Source organism: Leptinotarsa decemlineata, unplaced genomic scaffold (assembly GCF_025532065.1).
Source record: "Leptinotarsa decemlineata unplaced genomic scaffold, Ldec_3_MD MMD2_tig00001064_RagTag_RagTag, whole genome shotgun sequence".
Taxonomy (NCBI): domain Eukaryota; kingdom Metazoa; phylum Arthropoda; class Insecta; order Coleoptera; family Chrysomelidae; genus Leptinotarsa; species Leptinotarsa decemlineata.
Window position 1 is genome coordinate 310,240 of NW_027412558.1, and position 24,068 is coordinate 334,307.

The following is a 24,068-nucleotide window of genomic DNA, read 5'->3' on the forward strand; positions in this document are numbered from 1 at the left end:
GGGTCAGGTGTTTTCACCGAAAGCTCGACAAAAACAATATATTTCTATAACGAAAATAGAGATAACTGGAATGCTATTTGTCCTGCAGAGGGCTCTTATACCCATTTTCTGCCCAACTTAGACCTTCTTCATTTAACTTTCATAACATGCATCCCAAAAAGCAATTGCATAACCTATAAGTGATTCAAATAATGCATGGTGAGCAGATTTTGCAGCTGCAAACCTACTTCTTTATTCATGACCCTAATGTCATAGCACCCAGAAGATAATTTTTTAGTCAGTTTTCCAACATGTCCAGTGAATTTCAAGCTATTATCAACATGAAGACGTTAACCTTAGTTGAATCAAGCATTACGGTTTCCAATTCACATCTGAAGGTTAACAAATTCATTTCTGAATCATGTATGTCATCAGCTTCATCAATATTGTGCCTAAATATAGTGGTATCATCTGCGAATAACAGATCATCCCAGACATATACAAATTGAAAATATTGTTGATATATAATGAAAATAAAATAGGTCCCAATAGTGAACCATGTGGCACACTGCACCGAGGAGTTCTAATCCGTGAACTGTGGTCAGAGATTCTCCAGGTAAAGTCTTTGGTAGATGGGTCTCTACGTTAATCTCGAAATTTCGAGTTTTATCACGATATTTCGACTTAAAATTCGAAATTTCAAGTTCCGTACAGCACTGAGTTAAAAATGAATTTATACGTTACATCACAGACACCCTGTACATAACAACTTACATTGTTCCCTTTTCCACCTCCATGTCTACTCCTTCGAGCACTTGCAGTTTTCCAAGCCGTTTCCTCACGCCTTTCACGTGTACTGCGATATTTTGATTCATTTTCTGAAAATTTTCAAGTAATCAACCAGATGCGTTTCTATATGATGATATATTTCACAGACTGACCGTGCAATGTTTGAAAAAGTCTATCATTTCATTGTCTGATAATGAACGCACAGACAAAGTTCAAAAAGGATCCACTTAAATCAGTTGTGGAGTTCACAATTCATATTATCGTGTAACACTTGCATTTACTGAATTACATACCCGCAATTAAAAGCAATAAATTGCTGTTAGAAAAATAAAAGTCTAGTAGAATTTATGTTTAACAGTCGTGTTTTCTTGAAGAGGTGAAATTGTCATCAGTAAAATGTGGATTGAGAAAATACATCGACATCAGCCTTCATTGAATGTGACTGTCCGTCATTATCTCCCGATTTGGCTTTTTTTCTATTTCATTTCATAAAATAAACTCATATGACACGGCAGTTTTAATTTTGGTATACCAACAAATCCATTTTTTTCATCAAAACATAGTCAATATAAAATATTCTTCTCAGCAACACTGATATTTTCTTTTATTTCAAACCCCATATTTCTCATTAGCAAAACTTTTGTTGAATTTAAATCTCCACCTTCAAATGTATATTTCCATCATATCGATCGGATTATTATTATAGTAGCCTATAACGCTAGAGTAAATAGAATATACAATAAAACGAATGGTCGGTTCAAAGACCATTAGTATATATATTTTTTCGTCCCCCCCCCAAGAAAAGCTTCTGGATCCGTCATGTTTTTGTCTTACTTTCAACTTTATATATTTTTATCAGGTTTTGAATGTATTTTGAATAAATACAATATCAACCTAGTATATTTCAGTATTTTCATGAAAATAGTCACCGATCATTATCAAAACACCATCACATAATCAATATTTTAGTGATAAATATGTTTTTCAGTATTTGCCTATGATATAGAGGGTGCAATATAGAAAGATCCATCTATTCAGTTACAAAGGAACGAACAAAACTGTAATATCGATATTTTCGATGATATAATCACTTTTAATCTAATCAAAGTTTCAGTTTTTCAATTTGTAATCCATTTCATTTCAAATTTTCCTAGACATTTATCCCATCTGAATTTCAGCTATATTCAAATGAACTTATTTTTTATCCAATGTATGCATCACGATAACTGACAAAAACAAATAACTGATGAACTTGCCTTCAAAAGATCGACACTAAAACTATCAAATAAAAATTGTTAACAGACACCGTCAACTTACCGAAAACTCGCGTCGAGTTAACCCCAAGAAACCCTTATTTTCTGTCACTGTCCTCCCCAAAACTTACCAACTAATGAAACCACTTGTCACGAACTGGCTCCCCGCTATTGAAATTAAATTGAAGCAGAGCGAGAAAAAACACGCCGGAATTAAATGTTCACTTGCAAACTCAGGGTAAAATCTCTTTGTTTATAAAAATAATCACTCGTTATCGTAATTGTGGGAAGTTAAAACAGCTTATCTGTAAGTGAAGTCATGGGGGTCAATCTTCAGCAGAAGACTACAAAAGAAACTTTACAGATGTTACTCTTTGCTATGAGGTAAGAATCAAAATAGCGATCGGAAACTAGCCTGAATATGAATTTGAACAAAAATTTTAATTTTGAATAAATATTGACCTTGGTAAATGTTTATATCAGTTTGCAGACACAGTCAATGATGATATCATCAATAAATCGATGCAGTCATCAAAAATGATAGAATTTATCACTAAGGATTGATGAAATAGTACACTCCATTTTCCAGTGATTTTTTTTTCACGAGTATACCTACCAATTCCCAAAGGAATTTCTCTAATTTCTGTACAAATGAGGGATCTGTAAGATATCCCTAAGTATTTGTGATGCACGGTTTGGAATCTTTGGTGTAGTGTGAGTATTAAGGAAAAGTTGCGTTTGGCGTGCCACAAAGCTCAATCCTGGGCCCACTGTTATCAATAATATATGTCGAAGACAGTCTATATCAACTTCTAAGACAACTTCACTCTAGAGTATGAATCAAATGAAAGCGAAAAACTGGTTGGATTCGAATTTATTTATACGTTTTTGGTTGGTCGAGACAATTTCCTACTTCAAGACTTTCTTTATCCAGAGAAGATATTAGAGCTCAAGAGATCATGGATTCTACAAAGCGGAGACAAGGGTGACAAGTTTGAAACCGGACTGATTTGGAGAAAGAATAATCATCATTCACCGGAAAGTAAAAAATGCCCTAAGAAAACTCGTTTGTATGGAAGAAAAATGTACAAAGATGAATAGTTTGGTCGAATGTATTGCGAAAAGTTCGAAGACATGATTAAGAAAAATTATATATCGAAAATTTCAAATAGTGCGGAAGATGATCTTAATGACGGAAATATCTGTTATTTGCCACTCTTCGGTGTTATTAATCCAAACAAACCCAATAAAATACGAATCGTATTTTTCTGCTGACAGGACCGAATTTGTACAATTCACTTCAGACAATTCTTGTAAATTTCAGAATCAAAAGATAAGCTTTTTCAACAGTCATAAGAGAAATGTTTTTGAGAGTGAATGTCCGGAAAGGAGACAGGCCAGCACAGCACAATTTTATATTTATTATACTTACTCTCATATTTTTATAGTTTTCTTCACAAAACATTACAGATTAAAAATTGTGTCTATTGTTTGTTGCGATTTGTTGCGCTAGAATCCACTTCGGAAGCTTGTGACTAAATTTCGAATCTAGGACCGAAGAAAATATTGCGGCTGTATCCGCCAGTGTTCGTGATGACCGTGAAATGTCGATTCACCGCCGTTCGCAGCAATTGGGCCTCTGTGGAAAATTTTGCGAAAGGATTTGGGTGTAAAACCTTATAAGATACAGCTGGTACAAGAATTGAAGACACACGACCTTCCACAACGTCTAACATTTGGTGAAGGAGCGCTGTTAAAGATGGAGAAAGATCCACATTTTTATCGAAAAATTGTGTTCAGCGACGAGGTTCATTTCTGATTGAATGGATACGTTAACAAGCAAAATTGCCGTATCTAGAGTGAAGACCAGTCACAAGCATTGCAAGAGAAGAGCTTATACTAGAAAAGTTCAAAACATTATAAGGTCAGTTCCCTCACTGGTAAGAATCGCTGTGCTACCAGGCCAAATTTAATTCAACATCGAGTGAAACACTAAACAAAAACCTTGTTCTTCATTTATTTCACAGGGACACAAACAAATCTTAGTCTAAACACGTAAATAATAACATTATCGCTTTTTCTTAATCAAATACACGCTGAGGATCCCGAAGAATAGAGTCCAAAACAGGCCCACCCCGATTCCATCGTAAACCTCGAAGTGGGTGATGGACCATCCCTTTTTGGTCACGTTTCGGAGGGATTCTATCGCCATGGTGAAGGGCAGGCAGCGTGAAAATATCCGCAGACCCATTGGCATACCCTCCGTGGGCCACATCAGTCCTGAAAGATTTCAAAGGAGGTCCGATAAAACAGAAAAAGAGTGGAAGTGAAAAAAGTAGCTGATTCAGTTCAACTGTCATCAGGTAACTTTAAAGAAAAACTCAGGAGTCTGGGGTTAATGAGGTAGGCTGAAAGGACTGCGGAGAAATAGGTTGGTCAAACTGACGGTTTCATTAGGGAACGTTTCAAGGAACATACTGCGCAAATTCGATTCCGTTGAAGGGAAAAGGGTTGTGTTACATGTTTCTGAGAAAGGCCGTAAAATAAAGCAGCATTCCTGTTCCTGTTCAATTCAGTATAGAAATCAAAATATAGAGAACTCACTAACTTGTTGAACACTACACAGAACTTTGTTTCGGTTTATTTAGGAAAATTCAAATTCTTATTTTGATTTATGTTACTTTTCATCTTGTTTTGACTTCTGCTAGAGTAGCAGAATGCTATTAATAAATTAGTATTGTTCATCGATAAAGAACGTAATTTTTAACAATCATGTTCAACTTGAAAAAACATTTTCCTGTTGTTTTGGACTTTTCCTATTAAGTGTTTACATAGTATGTTTAAAGTGAAGTAGCCAGCCGATAATGTCAGTTTCGAGTAATTGAAAGATTATCGTCGACCTGTTAGTTTTGCACAGTATTTAACAATTAATCAAAATGTTACTTGGAGAAATGCTAAGTACTAACTGATTCATATTGATTTATGGAAAGTATTTCAAATTTTTATCTTACCGCTGAGCATCATCATCGGAAGAAATATTCCAGTAAGAACTGTGTTCGCCATCGAGTGGTCAGTACTTATGACCGAAACCCAGAATCCTGCAAATGAAAACAATACATAAAATCAAAACCAAAGTAAATAAAAACGATTGAATGAAATCGCCATCAACAGAAGGTGATTCCTATCGAATTTCAACCCTTGTGTTATTGTCGAAGCGTCACGTTAATGATCAAGATTCGTTGAAGTCGACGAAAGACTTTGCCTGGCCTTGATTGGCGAAGGTTCTACCGGTGAGAACGTTATCGAAGTGTTTGAAAAGATGGTATTCGGCTGGCGAGAGGTCTGACACGTGACGATCCAAAAATGGATCGTTTTGGTAGCGCAGAAGCAAAAAAGAAGAGACCTTGAAAGGTGACTGTTTCTGCCGACCGTTCAAATCGTAGGGCACCCATTTTTCAAGCAGTAATCGTGCCGTAACAGAACATTTTCAAACTAACCATCGCTGCCGCTTTTCATGTTTATTGCGGTAATTGCGAAGAAAATCCATGCAAACTCTCGAAAACCAAAATGTTAACTAGTTCATATCAAATAGCTAGCTATTAGTCCTCATTTCGCTACAATGGTAATGACCAACTGCATATATATCAATATTTCCATTTACATTTACAATGATATCAACTATGTGATCCTGGACAACATCGTCAGTGGTCGTGTACATCCTTTTGGACGTATCTCATCTCCACATTTTTCTAGAGAGTCAAGCTAGATGGACAGCATACAGAATTGCGCATACCGCCGATTGCAATGGAGAGTGTAGCAGACCAATGGTCCACTCCAAAAACCCGAGCATTCTGGTAAGTGTTTCAAAGAGAAACTTTAGTGAGTGGAAGAGAGAAACGTGTGACGTCATCGAAGCACGACCTTGAAGTGTACTCGTACCCGCCTTGTTCATCTACTAGATTTGAATTTCCCGCTGTACGCGCGGTAGCTTCTGATTGGTCGACTGTATGATGGTAAAAATGGAGATGGTCTGAAGTGGGCTTTGAAGGCTAAGCCTCAGTTTACATATAATGGACGTATGGAAATACAGTTTCTATTTAAAAGATGGTGAAATAACAGAGAAGATAGTTTGTTCTGCAGGTTTTCAGAGTTTCACTTTCGTCATCGAACCTAAAATACCGCCAAACAAACTGGTCTTATTTCGTGGAGTTTCAATTGGTGTGGACCACAATAAACCCTCAGTTGCAGTGGAGGTCCCGACCCACTTCGAATCCAACGTAATCTTTTCCTCAAGACGATCAGACGAAAACGTAAATGTTGCAAAAATTTTACTTTCAATATCTTCCGAAATTCTTACCGTAAGCCATACCGCAAACGCCCTGCATGTACACCATGAAGTATATGAGCCACATGCTTCCTAGGTACTCCTGCTGGAAAATAACATACACTATCAGAACCAGTTCCAACGTCTGGACAACAATGATAGTAGCTTGCAGAACCAGATGGGTGAGGGTGATTTCGATGGACGTCACACCAGCAACTATGGATCTGTCCCAAACTCCGTCATGACGATCCGTTATGATTATCTGGGAGGTCATGATGGCTCCCATGAAGAACATTATGCTGAGAAAAAAACCGAAACATTTTGACCTGTGTTTGTTCCAAGAATGAAATAACTTATTGAATGAATTACTTCCAATAGCAAATGGTAAATTTAATATTAATTTTTAAATTCTGGCACAATGCCCTGACAAATCAATGCCAAATAGAGTTTCTGTGAAAGAAAAGAAGAAGACTGCATTGCAGACAGTGACGTTATAATATGGACTGGTCATTGAAATGAGAACATTGACTTCAGCAACTAGAAAGAGAAGAAGCGATTTACAATAGAAGTTTTTGTGAAAGAAAAGAAGACGACTGCATTGCAGACAGTGACGTTATAATATGGACTGATCATTGAACAGAGAACATTGACATCAGCAACTAGAAAGAGATGAAGACATTTACGTCACTATTGAAGGAGTAGAATGAAATGTGGGTATAATTATGCACTATTCTATTTCTGAAGATTCAAATTTCGCAACTAAGTGACGACAAACACTTCTGAAGGCTATGGAACATTATAACTTCGATTTCTTGAGGCGTGTAAGAGAAAGTACCAAAAAATTTTGTATAATCATCTCTGATGACATTGGAATTGAAAAGAATAAAATTACACAGGTCAGTTGTATATGATAAAAGTTTATTCTTGAAAGAATAAGTCTTCAATGTGATGAAAATGAAGAAACCCAAAACTCTTGTTCACCGCAAAAAAATCCATAACTTCATAAAGTTTCCCAAACAAAATTTCATGGCAATTATAGATTGATTCATCAGGAAGCGGGTGGATGATTTGATTTCAATTTAGGAATGAGTGGTATTGAGGAAAAAACAGGAACCCGAGGAAAACAAGAGGAATCAGAAATGAACAAATGAGAAGAAGAAAAAGTTGGGCAAATAGTCTAGAGATGAAACCTGAAAAAATGAGTCGGATGAAAATTGAACTAGAAGGATAATTTTAACAGATTGATGTCTCTATTTACTGTGAAAGGTGTTTGAATGTTCATTTATTAAAATTGGGAATATAAGGAGACAAATTGTCATTGAAACGTCATAGTATTCCTTTCTAGGCAAACTATTTAAAATATTTTTCCAATAAATAAATAATACGAGGAATCTGGTATCTAATTTACGACTTTGTATCGCTTTTAAATGAAATATTTTTCAACATACGTTATCAGACTTCCAGGCAACATAAAAACTGTGTACGGTTCGATATTATCGCCATATATAAAATTAATATTGACTGGTAGCTCCCCCAGTTTTCGTAAGAAATTACAATCCTCGAACAGATCCGTTTGGAATTTGATATAAAGGTCAATCAACTTGGACTTCAGAGTCGCTCCAATCTGTCGATCTGAAAAAATATTGTCAAAAAAAGGTTGCAAAACAAAAAAACTGAGCAACTGCATACTTGACATGTCCATCCAAACTTTGATCTGGCTCAAATCTAGCACGTCGCTCTCCACGTCTTTTCCTTTCTCCGTCCTTATCTCTGTGAATTCTGTGAAGTTCTCCGACATGTATAAAACTCCAACGATGTTTCCGTGTCTCACTCCTTCTTTTCCCTCTTCCAAAGAATCGTAAGGAACCTGCGAAAATACATAATAGCGGTATTGTGTTCATTAATTCTTTTAAGAGATGTTCATCCCGTTTACCCTACATAGAAGTTGTTCACCTGAACTAAAATTTTTGTATATTATTTTCGGTAGACTTGCTGAAGTCTTCAGGTACAAATTTGGAATTAGAGAGATCAATAATTTTATTGCGGAATGTGTGGGGTAATGGAGGCTTTACTCTCACCTTATGAATCATTGGATGATCCAAATAAGACAAAAACCGGCAGCTCAGGTTCGAAAAATGGCAGGACCCATAGTCGTACGGGATTGCAGTTCCGTTGAAAGCGAACCCTGGACAACTGACGGACATCGTCTCGTCATTCACTATGCCTAAATTTATGCCTTTTATATCCCCTCCAACAGCTCCCAGGAAAACACCTATTTGAATTATCGGAAATGTCAGCAAGAAGAAGATTCCCCTGAAAAATATTTCAACATATATAAGGTTATAATTTACGTACAAGGTTAGACTAGAAACGTTTATCTTCTTGAAATATACCGAAGTTCAATTGGTTGAGACACATTCTTGCAAAGAAATGATAGTCAACTTACGTCACATTTCTGTAGAATTGTTTCCAGTTCTTGTCCATCAATGCTTTCACGCGGTTTCTGTTTATCGCGTGCTTTGCTTTCCGCAACTTTTCCTTTGCCAGCATCTGAAAAAAAAAATCATAAATACTTTCAATATAAGAAGGCTAATGAAAAAATTAAATTACCTTCGCGGCGGACAGCCGTCCGTGACGAGAGTCCTTTGCAAGCGTTAGTAAATTTGAAAATACTTGTTAGTAGTTACATTTCATTTATTACTATTACAAATTTGAAACTGCTTCGATAATTCTACTGGAGAGATATATTTTTTTAAGCGTGCTTAGTAGGGATACAACATAATAAGATGATTTCGCGAGTAATTGATATATGCATTTAAGTTTCACATATTTTCGAGGCATAACTATCAATTATGAACGTGACAGGGCCAAGTTCGGATCCTTGAGGGACTCCACATGATTACACTGTAATAGTAGATGTTTTCAACTGTTGGTAATCAAAACGTCGGTTGGTATCTTTAAAGTTACTGTAAAAAACACAAATAGCGCGCGTATTACAAAATGTTTTGAGTACGTATAAGCTCGAAACTGTCCAACTTTACGAGAGAGCTGTCAGTTGTCAGATTGCAACACTAGGGTTGCCAAATCCCGAAAGATAAAAGTCAACCTATAGTAGTTATTCTATATGTATCAAAATACAAAAAGGGATTGGTTCAAGTTTTGGAAAAATCAAACGTGGTTTCCAAAACTATTCGTACACGAACAATTGTTGGAAAAACGAAAAAAAAATGATGGAAATAAGCAAAGAAGGTTGCGACAAGGAGTATGTTCATCAAAAGCGGACTGTAATAACGTGTTTGAAAGGAACGTTTCACATATTTGGTTTCATAGACGTGAGCAGCCTAGTGTCATTCAACATACTTAGAGAATGTTCACAAAATAAATGACAACAGGCTTTTAGACGCCTTTTCAAGTCTGTAAATTGAAAAATGTGGAATGAGAACTATAAACAATGACAAGGGTCCTACTCTCACCTAATAATCACAAATAGCAACTAGGAAAATATGGATTCTATAACAAATTGTCATTAACCTAAGAATTGATGAAAATAACTGACTTACAATTGGAAGAACAGCAAAGTCATTTTATTGCAAGAAGAAACATCGGCCCTCGACACGATAATGGGAGGTTTTAAAGAAGACCAAAGTATGTCTCCAATGGTAGGCAGAAAGAAATTTGGAAAACTTTGAAGGAATTAAATTTCAGCTGGGAAAAACAAAATAGAAAATCGCCCTCAATCGAAAATGATGAAATTATTTACTGGAGGAGACATTACCTGAGGCAAATAAGAGAGTTTTGCCGTGAGAATTATCTGGAAAAAACATAACAGGTCTACGTCAAGCATTTTCAAAAGGCTGGTCTACCGATCTAAAGTCGCCTTCTGGAAAAGGAAAGCAACTGATTATCCATACTGGAAGTGTTGATGGTTATTTGAAGGCGGTTCATTGATGTTTGAGTCAAAGCCTTCTGGCTATCACCATCTCAATCAAATTAAAAAAAAGTGCAATATGTTCAGATGTAGACTTTTTCAACAAAGATATACTCATCTCCTAAACTTACCTGTACCTACTTATAATAACCTCTCTGAAGTGTTTGAAAGAAGACTTGGATGATTAGACAAATCATTATACTCACGTCTGTAGATCCATGACCCACTTCGAAAGTGGAAACGGATGCAACGCTCACTGCAGACCCCGAAATATGATTGAAGGGGACGATAGAGTTGTTTTGGTCGTCAGCTATAGCTTGCTGATCAATATTTTCCAGTCTTCCTTCTTCTTGTCTCCTACTCAGGATCAGAAACACCTCTTCCAGCGTGGCTGTGTTGAAGATTGTCAGCAGTCTACTGGGCGACTCTTCCACAAGGAGTTTACCTTCTCGCATCAAGCCAACCTAGAAAGTATGAGAACACTTTTGTAGGAATTTGAGTGGAAAAAGGTCATTATTACTAGTTCCATATTGATCTGGGTTGTTCCAAGCCGTTCTCGAACGTTCAAGTTTGAGTACTCTCGGATATTCTGGAATGTTGTTGAAGATGATCACTTGGGTATAGAACTGGAGGAAGATAGTTCAATCTTCTTCTTGAAGATGATCACTTGGTGATCAAAACACGTGTCAAGGTATTAAAATAACGATTTGGTGTTGGGAAGAAACAAATGTTTCAAGTAGGGTGTATTATTACATTTTTAATAGAGAGATAGTTGAGCAGACGCTCTTTTCTAGGAAAGACACATTGTCAACATCACTACTGATATCAATAATGAGAATTCTCCTGGTTGACCTTGACAGTAAGCCACTGTAAATTTATAATACATGTTATACTTGATTCAAAGCATGTGTCAATTAATAATGATCAGGAAGTTGCTCAGATTGCAAAACAAATTGGAATAAATCCATGAAATTTACATGATAATCCTTAAACGATCAATAATAGCGATTATTGAGAATAAAAATTGTAGTTACTCAGATTTCAGTGTGAAAGTTTTGAAAATATCTCGTTTGCAAATTTGTTGCTAGAACATCTTATTCTTCCACTTTGTTGTACTTACTATTTTAATTGGGTTCTTTGAAAAGTTTCGTCCGTTTTAATGAGTCAACGTCAAACTAATAAATTCAATAATATTGGCCAAGAATTAAAGATCATTTGCAAATCATCTTTCAGCAGAAGGACATGAGTTCAATCACGACTATGACTAGTTACATTTAGAATAGAAAATTTTGTAAAAAAGCATTGAATATGTATATTTTAGGTAAGACACATCTGAAGAAGCTTGTGCGCATATGCTGCGCATGTACTGCGCACGTGTTGCGCTTTTATAAAACTGTTTAGTGGAAATCTCACAAAGTGTTTCTTGAATATGTCAACCAAACTATTCGTTTATCATCCAAAGAAACAATTCTATAACAGAAAAATAAAACTGCGCATTCTCCCATTAGCGCGTTCCCAATTATAGATTAACAACGTTTGAAAACAAGTAATTGGGACATTAATCTGATATCTTTGACAATCTTTGAATATAAAACTCGTATCAAAATGTTATTTTCCAATGATAATAGTCCGCTTGCAAATAAGTAATATTGTAATCGGACACACTTATGGAATGGCAATTGTCTATTTAAAAAAAAACGGTGTAAACTTCTTCAGGTGAGATTTCACTTTTACTCTGCGTCTGCTAACATTGTATTTTCTATTTAACAATTGCTCGAATTTATTGTGAAATTTTTCATGGTGATGTAATGAAATAAATTCAAGCTACACGAGATTAGAAAGTGATCAGGTAAATACAGAGTGAGCCAATAAGAGTATGAAGGCATCTTGAAAGCTAGGATTCAAAAAATAAACAGCCCGGTAACAGAAATTACGTTGGTCAAACTATACGAGCTTTCCGAACACGTTTCAATAAACACACGGCGCATATTCGCTATATGTTGGTTCAGTTGAAACATCGCTAATTACTACAACTGCAACTTTATAGAATTGCTTACCTTATTAGCTTGCCTCGCCTCTTCTATATAATGTGTAGTGATTATCACAGACGTATTCTCTTTCTTTGTTATCTCCACCAGGTGGTTCCATATTCTACGAAACATTCAAAAATCAACCATCACTGATATACCGGATGATATACTGCTAGAGAAAAAAAAATTTTTCGCAGAAGAGGGACAAGTGCTGACCCAAAACCCTTGGCAGCTTTGAGCCTAGGGGTTATCCCTAAATTGTTTTGAACTGGAGGTTTTGCAATGAGTTGAAGTGCGATACATTTCGTTTTCCATGTGTTTCCAGAAAAAAAAAACTGAGAGACTCAAGTCAGGTGACCAAGGAGGCTCAACCGCATCCCCTGTCCTATGTAGCGACCTCGAAACCTGTCGTTTAAATATCAAATACACATCTTGTGAGTAACTTTGAGGTATACTCGGGCCCCCTCACCCTCTGAAGCTTGATACCAAACAGTGGTTTCTTGGTTGAATCTTGACCCCTTTCTAAAAAACTCGACATGATTTTGAAGTGTTGCAAAAAGTTATTTTCCCGGCAATTATACCTTGCGATACCCATTCTTTGTTATCTCTTGCATGAAGACTTACTTGTCTCTTAACACTGGGTCTACTCCAACCGTCGGTTCGTCCATAATCAACAGTTCTGGTTTGTGTACCAAGGATGCTGCCAAGGATACTCTCCTTTGTTGTCCTCCGCTGCAGTTTTTCAAGTACCTTGAAATGAACAAAAGATTTATCGAGAGTCATACCTCGACTTCAGATTCTTATCGATGAATTTACATTTTTGAGGAAAACTTTGTCATTCAGCAATGCCATGAAAGCAAACAGCATAATAAAACCACAGTAGGCTATCTTATCACGTGATCCGCCCTAGTTGCCGGGGACCTTCAACCGCTCTTAGGATGAGATTCTTATCCAAAGCGTTCAGTGCTGTAGTATCGAAGGATTCGACGGTCCCACGGGCATCGGATTAGTTATAATAAACGATCGGAAATTGATATTGTGTTTGGTTTATGTGCTGTTGTTATTATTGCTTTTAGTTTTTGTAGTTGGTTGTAAGTAATTTACCACAAAATATTCTATAATAACCTTAAATTTCGTGTCGAGGTCACCGAGAATTTTGTGAACCACGAGACTATAGGACGAATGATTTTATCTGTTGCTGATTGCTCAATTAGAATTGCACAGAAATAACAAAATTTGAGTTTGAAAAAATTGACATTCATCTGAGATTATTTCTTTCAATGCATGAAAACGATGAAAAAGTTTAATTTTAGACAGCTTTAACAAAGTTTCACATCAATTATTTGCACTAGTTCCACCGGTTAAAATGAACACAATTCGGTAAAATACATACTACAGGTGGGTGGTCACAGAAGTACCGGTCCCAACAAAACGAACACAAAATTTTTGGAAAAAACTATTTTCATTGTTCACTTCTCCCAGCGATTTTCAATGAGTTCGATACTGTTTTTATGATAAGAACTGTATTGCTCCTCAAAATAGCCATTAATTGCCAATATCACTGCTTCACCGTTGACCATTAAGCAATTTTTTCAAGTTTGGGAACAGAAAGTAATCCAAGGGGGCTAAATCTGGCGGATAGGGTGCCAGAGGTAGCAATTCAAACTTCAATTCGTTAATTTTGGTCATTGCATTATGCATTGTTAGGAATCACACGTTTAAAGGTAAGACCTCGTTAGTCTTTAGCTCGCACAAGTTTCTCAACTTCTGAGATTTTAAACAAATTGTCTTTTTTCTCAGCCACGGCCGTTTTTGCTTGATTTCTTCACTCAAACGTTACAATAAGTCTGCATAATACTCGCCGTTGATAGTTTTCCCTTTTTTTAAAATAGTCATTGGAAATTGTTCCACGAGCATTCCAAAAAATCGATGTCATGACCTAATCTGGGTCGTAACATCCTTTTTTTGGAAATTCTGTCGAAGGGCACCGAAAATTACGATCCGGGGCTCATTTGATTAGGAACCACCTCCAGCAACTTTTTGAGAAATTTCAAGAGGGACTAGAAAAAATTGCAAAAGTTATAAACGATTTAGTTAAAAAAAATTAGGTTGGGTTTTTTGCAAATATCTCGAGAAATATTAAAGATATCCGAAATTTGAAAGGAGATCCTTAAAGGGGAGGAAATTTACTAAAAAAAAGTCTGACATTCCGGAACTGCATCACCAATATTTATAATTTTAATAGAGGCAAAAATAGCGATAAAAGCAAGCGATGCCCGATTGAACAATAAAATATCATTATTGAGAAAAAAAAAGCACATACCTTCTAGACACTTATATAAACGAAAATCCATTGAAAACATTTTTTCCCGTGATTATTTCATTAGATATTCTTTAATTAATTACCTAATTTTTACAAGTTTTAAATTTACATGAAAATCCTGATAATTTTCAAACTGAAAATTTCAAAATTTTTTCACTTCTTGGAGCTTTTCATGAATCCTTCAAAAAAGATTCCCGTTGAAAAAATTAAAAATTTTTGATTTTCCAATTTGTTATTATTAATCAAACACGTTAAAAAGTGAAAAATTCGATTAAAGCAACGAAAAAAAAAAAGATTTTTCATAATTTCAAGCTCTATCGTTTAAAAAATTGTTGTAAACAAATGTTTTGTTTATAAGATATTTGAAATTTTTTGTGGGAATTAGTTGAAAAATATCAGGAAGTATCGAATCCAATACTTCAATTAAAATTATTGAATAATTACAGCACTAATTAACACTTGAATGATTAGAATGGTAAATTGATCACACTTTTTCCCAACAGATTATTCAATTTCAGCAATAAGTATTTTTATTTGCGAACGATAGAATATCCCGGAACATTAATATTCCAGAATGTTCCGGAACATTGCGGATCATTAGAGACATTTTTTAAGGGTGGGGTTTTATCTATTGCTAGAAGTATATTAAATAAAAATTCAGAGTTGATCATCAACTTCCCAATCATATTCCTTAACGAAGCCTGCAAATTTATAATTTATAATAATTGTGTTACGTAAATGACAGTTTGGCAATTTATTATTCAGTTAGGTCAAAGGCAATGAGCTTGAAAAGTTCAATATACTCAAATTGACAAATAGCGTGACAGAACCGCTTCTGCGAGTTCACTTATCGAAATTAGGTATTTATTTTTTGTTTGTGATTGAATTATTTATTACATTGGAAAGATTCATCTAAAAAGATTAACTCCATTGTACTACGGCATAATCAATGTTGATGACAATGGCCAGTTGATTGTCTCTTTTTTGAAACACGAAATTCCCTCAAGGTTTTTCAGATAATGAATATTAATAAACTCCATTAAAATAATTTGGTGATATTAGATTGAATGTCAATCTAATATCCAACGCAAATTCGTCAAATATCTCAAAAAAAGATGAATAAAAGAACATATCCTGAAAATTGAACACATTTTTCCCTAGTACTCCCTTATTTCTCCCTAATATATTCTCATTTAAAGTATGGAATTCCCTTCATGGGAAGTATGTTGCAAAATTCATTTTACAGGAAAGAGCTATAAGATTCATGTGTCTTTGGAATCTTCAGGATGTTGCAAATAAGTTGTAAACTGACCAAATCAAGAACTGCATTCAAAATCCCAAAAATACAAGTCAGAATACTTCACAGTAATTCCACTTATTCCACTTGTTCTCTCTCATTCGGTAACGCTGTTGGTACTAAATAAATTGAAAGGATCACGATCAGCCTTCGAACCGTTTATGGCCGTCAGCGATGATAAATGTGCCATTTCTCTATAGTGATTTTTGTTGGAACATATGAGGGGACATATTCCGTTGAGTTCAGCGATGAATAGCTCGTTGTTTCATTTATACGTGTATATGTAGGTTTTCCCCTCCTTTTTCCTCTTTAGTTCACGCTTTGTTTGTTATTATACAATTTTTTTCTCTGCTAGAACGTCTCGAAGAAACTTATTTCGGAGTATTTTTCTTGTTTTGGTATTTTTCCATCATTTTACTGTATTTTTATAACAATTTTTATGATTTGTGTATAATTTCTCTTGTTGTTTATCATTTCATCAATTCATTTTTATTTCAGATCACAATACAATTTTCTTCAATCGGACCGAAAATTTCGGTCCGATTATTTTTAGTATTCTCAATAACTTTAATATTTATTTCATTTTTATTTTATTCGTTCTTCCACACGTTCCATCCAAATACTATTGAAGAATGTTTGCAAGTACTAATTTTTTGTTTTTATAACACAAGATTACTAAAATTCATAGACATACCTGTCATCTGGCGGCAACTCCAGTAGGTTGTGTAAATTCTTGTACCTCTCTGCAATGAGACTCTCTTCCATTCCGAAAATTCTCCCGAAATAATAAATAGCGTCCTTAACTGTGAATTCTCCAACGAGAGCGATATCCTGAAAAAAATACTGAAAAGTTTCAGCTGCAACTTTTAGAAAAAAACAATTATTTATTTTACAAACTGTATGTATTTGTAAATCACATTTATGAGTAGAAATGAATTCAATATTTCGTTCGTACATTCGTACAAAGTCAGCCACGTTCATATGTTGATATTAACATACGTCACAAAAAGGATTTCAAGCTTTATAACTTCTATTTACTATATGCGAGCGCTTTCGATACCTGGCTGTGATATCATCTTCTTGGCACTACTCAAACTGAACGTTTTATCTTCTTGTTTGTTCTTTTATGCGGTTAGAACGCCTTGGTACAGACACTGCAGGTGAATTTGCCTGGTATTTGGATATTTTTTGTGTTGGATTTTCTCTAGGTTTACTGTTTCAATGCACGGGTGCAATGCTGATACTAAATGTATCACGGAATGTCTTTATAAAGACATAGCTTTTTTGTCAGTAGCCAATACAGAAATGTTTTCTGCATTTCAACTCTATAATATCTTGAAAATATTCATTAAATTTACGCTGTAAGGGGCCATATACCGTATGGAGAAACAGAGTGACGAAATGGTAATTTTCAAATGTAAACGCGCCTCTTTTACCTCCGCGGGGGAAGCCCCAGTCGGAATATTCGAAGTGAGTGTGCATTTATAAGTATAGATTTCGACCTAGATCGGACGCTCCAGGTTTTCACCATGATACGTGGGTAAGGTGATTACTGAAATGAATGTACTTGAAATTCTTGGAAACATGCAAAAGCAATCTCTATAAAAATTGTTTTATCAATATAAACCAGTTCCTGCAAGTGTTCATTAAGGTTATTCCTTATTTGTTTATTATTTTTCCCAGTAAAGTGTTACAAGGCGAGTGCTAAGTATTAGCCGAAATAATTACTATATTTTGACGTAGATTTTAAATTCCCATAGTTACGTTTTTCAGAAAACTGAGTCTCTTTTTTATTTCTGTGTAACATTCTCACCTGTGGCATATAACCAACTCTTGGACCAGGAACTCCACTCCCGACTTCACCCGGTTTTCCACCAAGCACCCAGATTTCACCCCCATCGATTTTTTTACGACCCACAATACTACTCAGGAGGGTAGTTTTTCCACAGCCACTGGCACCTAGAAGACCATATCTGAAAAAACAACGTGAAGATTTCTTATTTCTTTAGACAGTGCAAATGTCAGAAGTAATCGAATGCGATTGTCACCCGTCAATTGATGAAAATTGATAACAGCATCCATGATAATGAAGTGATTTTCACACCATCAACTTCACTGTAGACGCATTTCTCTACACAGCAACTTCTTCAGTTTTCCTGGTCTTTTTTAGTCCAAAACCTAGTTTTCCTTTGAAAGTGTCCAATTTGGCTCACTCTGTACACCTGATCCATGTTTGACTTGTTGTTCTTGTCATGTTTACGCAAGGTATTCCTTGTCTCGTTGATTCGAAAATTGCGAAATCTTGTTTGTTGTTGATTTTTGTAATTGTGAGTGCAGTAAATGATAAATTCAACTCGAATATGATTCATCGCGTTCTAAACAAAAAACTATTCAAATAGGCCATTAATTAAGTACACCAACACATTAAAAGTAATACTAACACCTTCAGAACACTCATAAAAAGGCTACCAACTGAACAACAGGACATTAATATAGCATGCAAGACCAGTGATTCTTTGGGAAATATAAAGATCAAAAAGTAAAACGAAGACCACTGTTTAGAAAACGCATTGAAGAATAGTTCAAAGCACCAGTTCATCTGAGGAAGCCGCTGTGTAGCAAAACGCATTTTCAGTAACGGTAATAGTGTGAAAATAGTTTAATTATCATGGATAATCCGATTAGGGTAAAATTCGACAATTACAAAAAAGTAATGATGAAATTGTTGTTGATAATGCGTCAATAAGAAATTACCATTATTGAGCAAATACATATTTTGTCATTAAAAATAAAATGAAATATTTTCAACTCATTTATTCCAATTTATACTCACATTATACCCCGCTCAACTTTCATGTTGAGCTCCTTCAAAATTGTCTTATTTCCATAGTTCTTCACTACATTTTCCACGTAGACAGCATAGTTGTCATGCATTTTCTGAAATCAAAAAAAGATTTTTCAAAAATTCCATTGTATTTTTTTTAATATACAAAGTCATGACACTGAAACAGTGTATCTCTGTTAAATAATAATAATAATAATAATGATAATATCGTTTATTATGCATAACAATACATTTATACATAAAAGGAAAAGGGTTAGCCAAAGGCTATCTTCCACCCTTCCTAAAAATTATACAGTAAGTATAAGAAAATAATTATAAACATACTTATTTAATATCATAACAATGATAGAGAAGCGAAAAAATAATACATCATGTAGATGCTAAGCATCTGTGATTTTATTTCTTTCTTAAATTGATGAATATTATGATTTAAAAGGGGTAAAATTTCATTCAGATCGGAAGGAGCTATATAAGAAAAACATCCTTGAAATTTGGAAGTAGGGTGTCTAGGTATGTTGAATGAGTTAATTCTCAAATACTAGTACTGAATCCTTATGATATTTAGTTGATCCCAACCTTCAAAGGACACGTGTACAAATTTCACAGCTGCCGGACTATTAGTTTGTGGGATAGAGCATTTATAGTGAAGCAATTTTTGTTTCTTTGAAGTAAATGTGTGTTAATAAAGCATTGTTTTTAGGCGAAAAAAATATTGTTGAAGCTAAAGCCTGGCTTGATAAACATTATTCGGGCAGTGGTCGCCCCAAAGAGGTCGTTACCGACGAAAACATCAAAAAAGTCCACAAAACAATGTTGTATGACCTCAAAATGAAGTTGATCGACATAGCTGAGGTACGTGTTGAATATTTGGGTCTGCGAAAGCTCTGTTCAAAGTGGGTGCCGTGACAAAAGCAGAGTTTAAAGCTGTTCCACCAAAAACCCGAGGTTATGCGTCGATATGTGACAATGGATGAAACATGGCCCCATTATTTCACACCAGCATCAAAACAATCGTCATCTGAGTGGAATACACGTGGTGAACCGACTCAAAAGGGTGCACAGACATGCAACAGTCAACTGGCAAGGTTATAGAATCACTATTTTGGGATGCGCATGGTATAATATCAATCGACTACCTTGAAAACAGCGACTATTACATAGCGTTCGTGGAGAGTTTGAAGGACGAAATCATGAAAAATCGGTTCCAAATCAATGAAAACGGTGGCAAAATTGCATGAATTAGGCTTCGAATTGATTCCGTATCCACCATATTTTCCAGATCCGGTCCCCAGTGAGTTTTTTCTGTTCTCAGGCTCGCTGGAAATAAACTGAGGCCAATTTTGAGGCTGAAGACTATGAAAATGGTATCAAAACGTCGTATGACCGCCCAAATCTTTGTATCGCTCTCAAAGGCAAATATATTGTATAATAAAATCAAATTTTATCATTTTTTTTTTTAATATTAGTTCTACTGTTATGCAGTTACTTACATAGATGTGAGGTATTGGATAAATCAACACAGTTGATTGGAAACAGAAGCCAAATTCCGATGGAACCGTTGACAAATTTCGTCTCAAGAAAACACTTCATTGTTTACGTGAACAAGGCTCTTGAGATTGCCATTATTGACAATCATCAAATTGAATTTACATAATTCATATCTCAACCCTGTTGATTTTTAATAGTGCTGACCATTATGTTATTTGGTATATATGTTAATTTATTCAGGTGATTTTTAATCTTGAAAGATTCTGTAAAAGCTATTAACCTCATCTTCTAAATTCAATAAGAATGAAATTCAAAACAAGTGTTTTCCAAAGATGTAGAAATTTCATTCGAATTCATTTTATTTGAAAATGTGGATAAAATGGATACAATATCTTATCTTTAGTGATGTTTCTATGTGTGAAATGTTATATTTATTGAAATTCGGAACAGAACAAATAATGTTTCAGGATAAGTCAAAACTTCAGTGTCGTATAGATCAGGAGTCCATAAATTGACTTGTGGCTCTTGCCCAAAATTTTAAATTGGCCAAACGGGGAGGAATTTTTCTCAAAGAATTAAAGACCGTAGAAGCAGTTTCTTAAATGAGAAGACCAATTCAACATTTGCGAACCACTTTTTAGCAGAAGGACCTAAGTTCAATAATCACTACTATATGTAACGAAACAAGTGTTGCGTTTTTGTAAAACTTTTCGAACTCACTTCTTTTTGTTATAAATAATAATCCTATCTGTGGTTATTTTATTTCTAGAATTTAAACCGCTCAGATTTCATAACTCTGGGAAAAACAATGAGAATCACGTGGTATGACACATCGAAATCTATTGTGTGGTTGAAGTAATTAGTCTACCGTCATTATTACAAATAAAAGCAACTGTTACTAAGACCAAAGAAAATAATGATGCAGAATCAAGGTCTCCCTTTTCAGCAACCTTTCAATATCATTATCAACATCCTTTCAATTGTTAGTTGAATATTAATGTCCCCCGCAATCTGCCTGACTGTCGATCTTGCATAAGTACAATTGCAACTGCTGTTAGTTTTTTCAATAATTATAAGCCACGTGTAATTACGAATGAAATTACAAGCTGAATCATGATACGTTTTCGATTAATCATTTACGCAAAAAAATAGATCTTCGGCTTTGTACCAGCTACTACTACAGGGTGATTGGTGATCAAGTCGAAGGGATGAAGATTGTTTAACTTTTGGGGACGTGTATTTTCAATAAATATAAAACACTGTCTCGTATTACTTCAATTAAAATCCACCCCAATTACCAAGAGCATCGTTGAGCAATAGTTCTGAAATTCTATATGCTTGTTTCTGGGTCCCAAAAGAACAACTTTCGAATGCTTTTCTTCCTAATGCAATACGTCGTGATCATGATTGGACTGTATGAATGTTCTTTCATTCTTTTGGAAAAAGTTATCTCATCTTGGCCGATATAAATTTTGCGACAAGAACAACAAGTCAACTTATATATTTCCGATCTAGCAGGCAATGAAGTATTCTCTTTATCGTCTTCAATAAGTTTTCTCAAATTATGATTTGATTCGTAGGCTATGTCAAAATATTTATTTTTCAAAACGTGAGCAACATTATAGGTGGGTTAACCAAATTAAGGACGACGCCCTTGAATGAAACAGTGAAAAATAAGCAATTTCAAGAGCTGTAAAGCCTTATATTTGTTTCAACATTCGAAACATGAAGATTATACTCAATAATTTTTTAAATAAATAATGTACCTATGTGACTGAGCCAAGACTAATTATATCATCAATATGTACTAATACTTTCACTGATAGACCCTGTGTAGACCCACTTTTGTATGTGAAGATATGGTTGAAGATTGTGTCTTGGCTTGATTCAGATTTGATTTATTCGCTGTAAACAATTTATCAATCAATCAATTCCACTATCTATAGCAAGACGTTCGAGTGGTGATATTCTTGTCGGCAGTAAAAAGTGATGAAAATCATTATTGTAAATGATGAACAGCAGTGGTCCCAAAACAGACCCTTGGGGACACTATTTTCAATATGAACTGGGTCAGACACAACACCATTAATAGAGACAACTTGTTTTCTCTGAGATAGATATGAATCGAACAGTTTCAGTGGAATATCTCTTATTCCATAGTGATTGAGTTTGCTAATTAGCTAATTAGTATCTCATGGGATTTTTCTGTAGTACAGCCCATATAGACTAAGGTTACCTGTGAGTAGATGCATTTTATTCTTCAGGTTGTCCATGAAAGTGACAACTAGCAATGTAATCAAGAGTTTTTCTAATAATAACCCTTTGTTATAACAATGAAATTGAATTGAAAATAATTTTAACAAACTGGTTTAGCCTGCTTTCTGTCGAAGAGACGCTCAACCAGGTTAGTTGTTTCAGTTGGCGGGATTCTGTAATATTGTACGTATAATTTATACTGAATCGCGACTAATTAAAATTTATTTTGTGAGAAATTTGTCTCGTAGTGAAAGTCATTGGGGTTCCAATCATTATAAAAGTACGATGTAGAAATTATTAGTACGTACCTATTGAGTAAGCTTAAATAATCAATTGTATAACACGTATGGCGTTTCTGCGAACTGTCGAGGGGAAATATCACAATAAAATGTTATTTGAATTCGTATGTAATCAAAAGACCACCGCGAAGTACCTCCACAAAAGGTAACAGTGTTAAAGTACTACTCACCGTTGTTTCGGGAAAATAATTGTTCCTGCTTAGTGGTGTAACAATAACAGAAATATTCGCTTTTGTGCAATTTTATCACATCGTTTAAATATTAGCACGTAAACAATAGATAGTAAATCGATTGATGGTAGCTGGCGGAGATCTTTTCGATATTACAATCGCGAAGCGACTGAGTGGATGCCTCCACCTGGTGATCGCCAAGCAGAGGGGAATGCTTTGCCGAAGGTGCGTTTGCTATCGATGTAGACAGTCTTGACCTTCCGATGAAAAGGAGAGTTTCTCGTGAAAATTCGTCACGTTGAATTTCTCCTCATCATAGGCAATCCTATCGATTTCTGCGGTCGATACAATTCTAGAAGGATTGATTTTCAGATTGAGGGAGTACCTCAATCTGAAAATGATGGTTCAATACCTAATTTTTCCAAGAGTTTCTGAAGTTAGTGGGAGGCTTCAACAGCTTTTTGAGGTGAAAAACATCACCGTTCACGCATTTTTTGTTTGACATAATGAAACCAGACTATAAAATAAAACTGACAAATTATATTTCATTACCTACACGACCTCTAAAATCATGTCAGCTGGTTCTTCTTAAATGCTGCATTTTATTCTTGGCGACAGTAAATATATATTAGGGGAAGCAATTTGATTTTATAACAGTTATTTCATTGTTTTGGAATTGTAGTAAATATACCACACTATGAAATAGTTGGGAAATCATCATTGAATTGACAATGCGATAATGAAAACAAAACCTCGCATAAAAGTGCTAAAAAACTGCTACAAAACAATTTACTTTTATAGAAAAATATGTTTTATAAGTTAATTGTAAAAACGTTTCTGTGATAATTTCGTGACTATTTTATAACAGATTTTTAATTTTATTTTATAAACGTTTCCATGACAAATGTATAAAACACTTTTATTGCTTACAACTGTATTATGTTCACGGCTCGTTTAATATAATCAATTAACATTCTGGAAAAAATCCTAAAATACCAACAAATTAAAACTGTTGCAGCACCATGAAATTATAAAACAATTTTGCTGGTTGTAGAATTGGGTCCAAGTGATTTTTTTCTAAAAGCCC

General features: G+C 34.9%; 1 protein-coding gene across 1 annotated transcript in view; it reads right to left on the bottom strand.

The window, feature by feature from the left end:
• Window positions 1-23,194, bottom strand: part of LOC111517229 (uncharacterized) — a 31,916-nt gene extending 8,722 nt beyond the window's left edge. The window contains exons 1-16 of the mRNA XM_074175781.1: window positions 22,982-23,194; window positions 18,757-18,860; window positions 17,737-17,896; window positions 16,618-16,754; window positions 12,928-13,053; window positions 12,331-12,424; window positions 10,480-10,737; window positions 8,792-8,895; window positions 8,424-8,658; window positions 8,035-8,212; window positions 7,794-7,977; window positions 6,379-6,644; window positions 5,033-5,119; window positions 4,092-4,301; window positions 2,086-2,132; window positions 754-857 (exon numbers count right to left, since the gene is read on the bottom strand). Of these exons, the coding sequence (XP_074031882.1) occupies window positions 754-857; window positions 2,086-2,132; window positions 4,092-4,301; window positions 5,033-5,119; window positions 6,379-6,644; window positions 7,794-7,977; window positions 8,035-8,212; window positions 8,424-8,658; window positions 8,792-8,895; window positions 10,480-10,737; window positions 12,331-12,424; window positions 12,928-13,053; window positions 16,618-16,754; window positions 17,737-17,896; window positions 18,757-18,857 (2,291 nt within the window). The 5' untranslated portion in view covers window positions 18,858-18,860; window positions 22,982-23,194. The remainder of the gene's footprint in view (window positions 1-753; window positions 858-2,085; window positions 2,133-4,091; window positions 4,302-5,032; window positions 5,120-6,378; window positions 6,645-7,793; window positions 7,978-8,034; window positions 8,213-8,423; window positions 8,659-8,791; window positions 8,896-10,479; window positions 10,738-12,330; window positions 12,425-12,927; window positions 13,054-16,617; window positions 16,755-17,736; window positions 17,897-18,756; window positions 18,861-22,981) is intronic.
• Window positions 23,195-24,068: the final 874 nt, after the last annotated feature.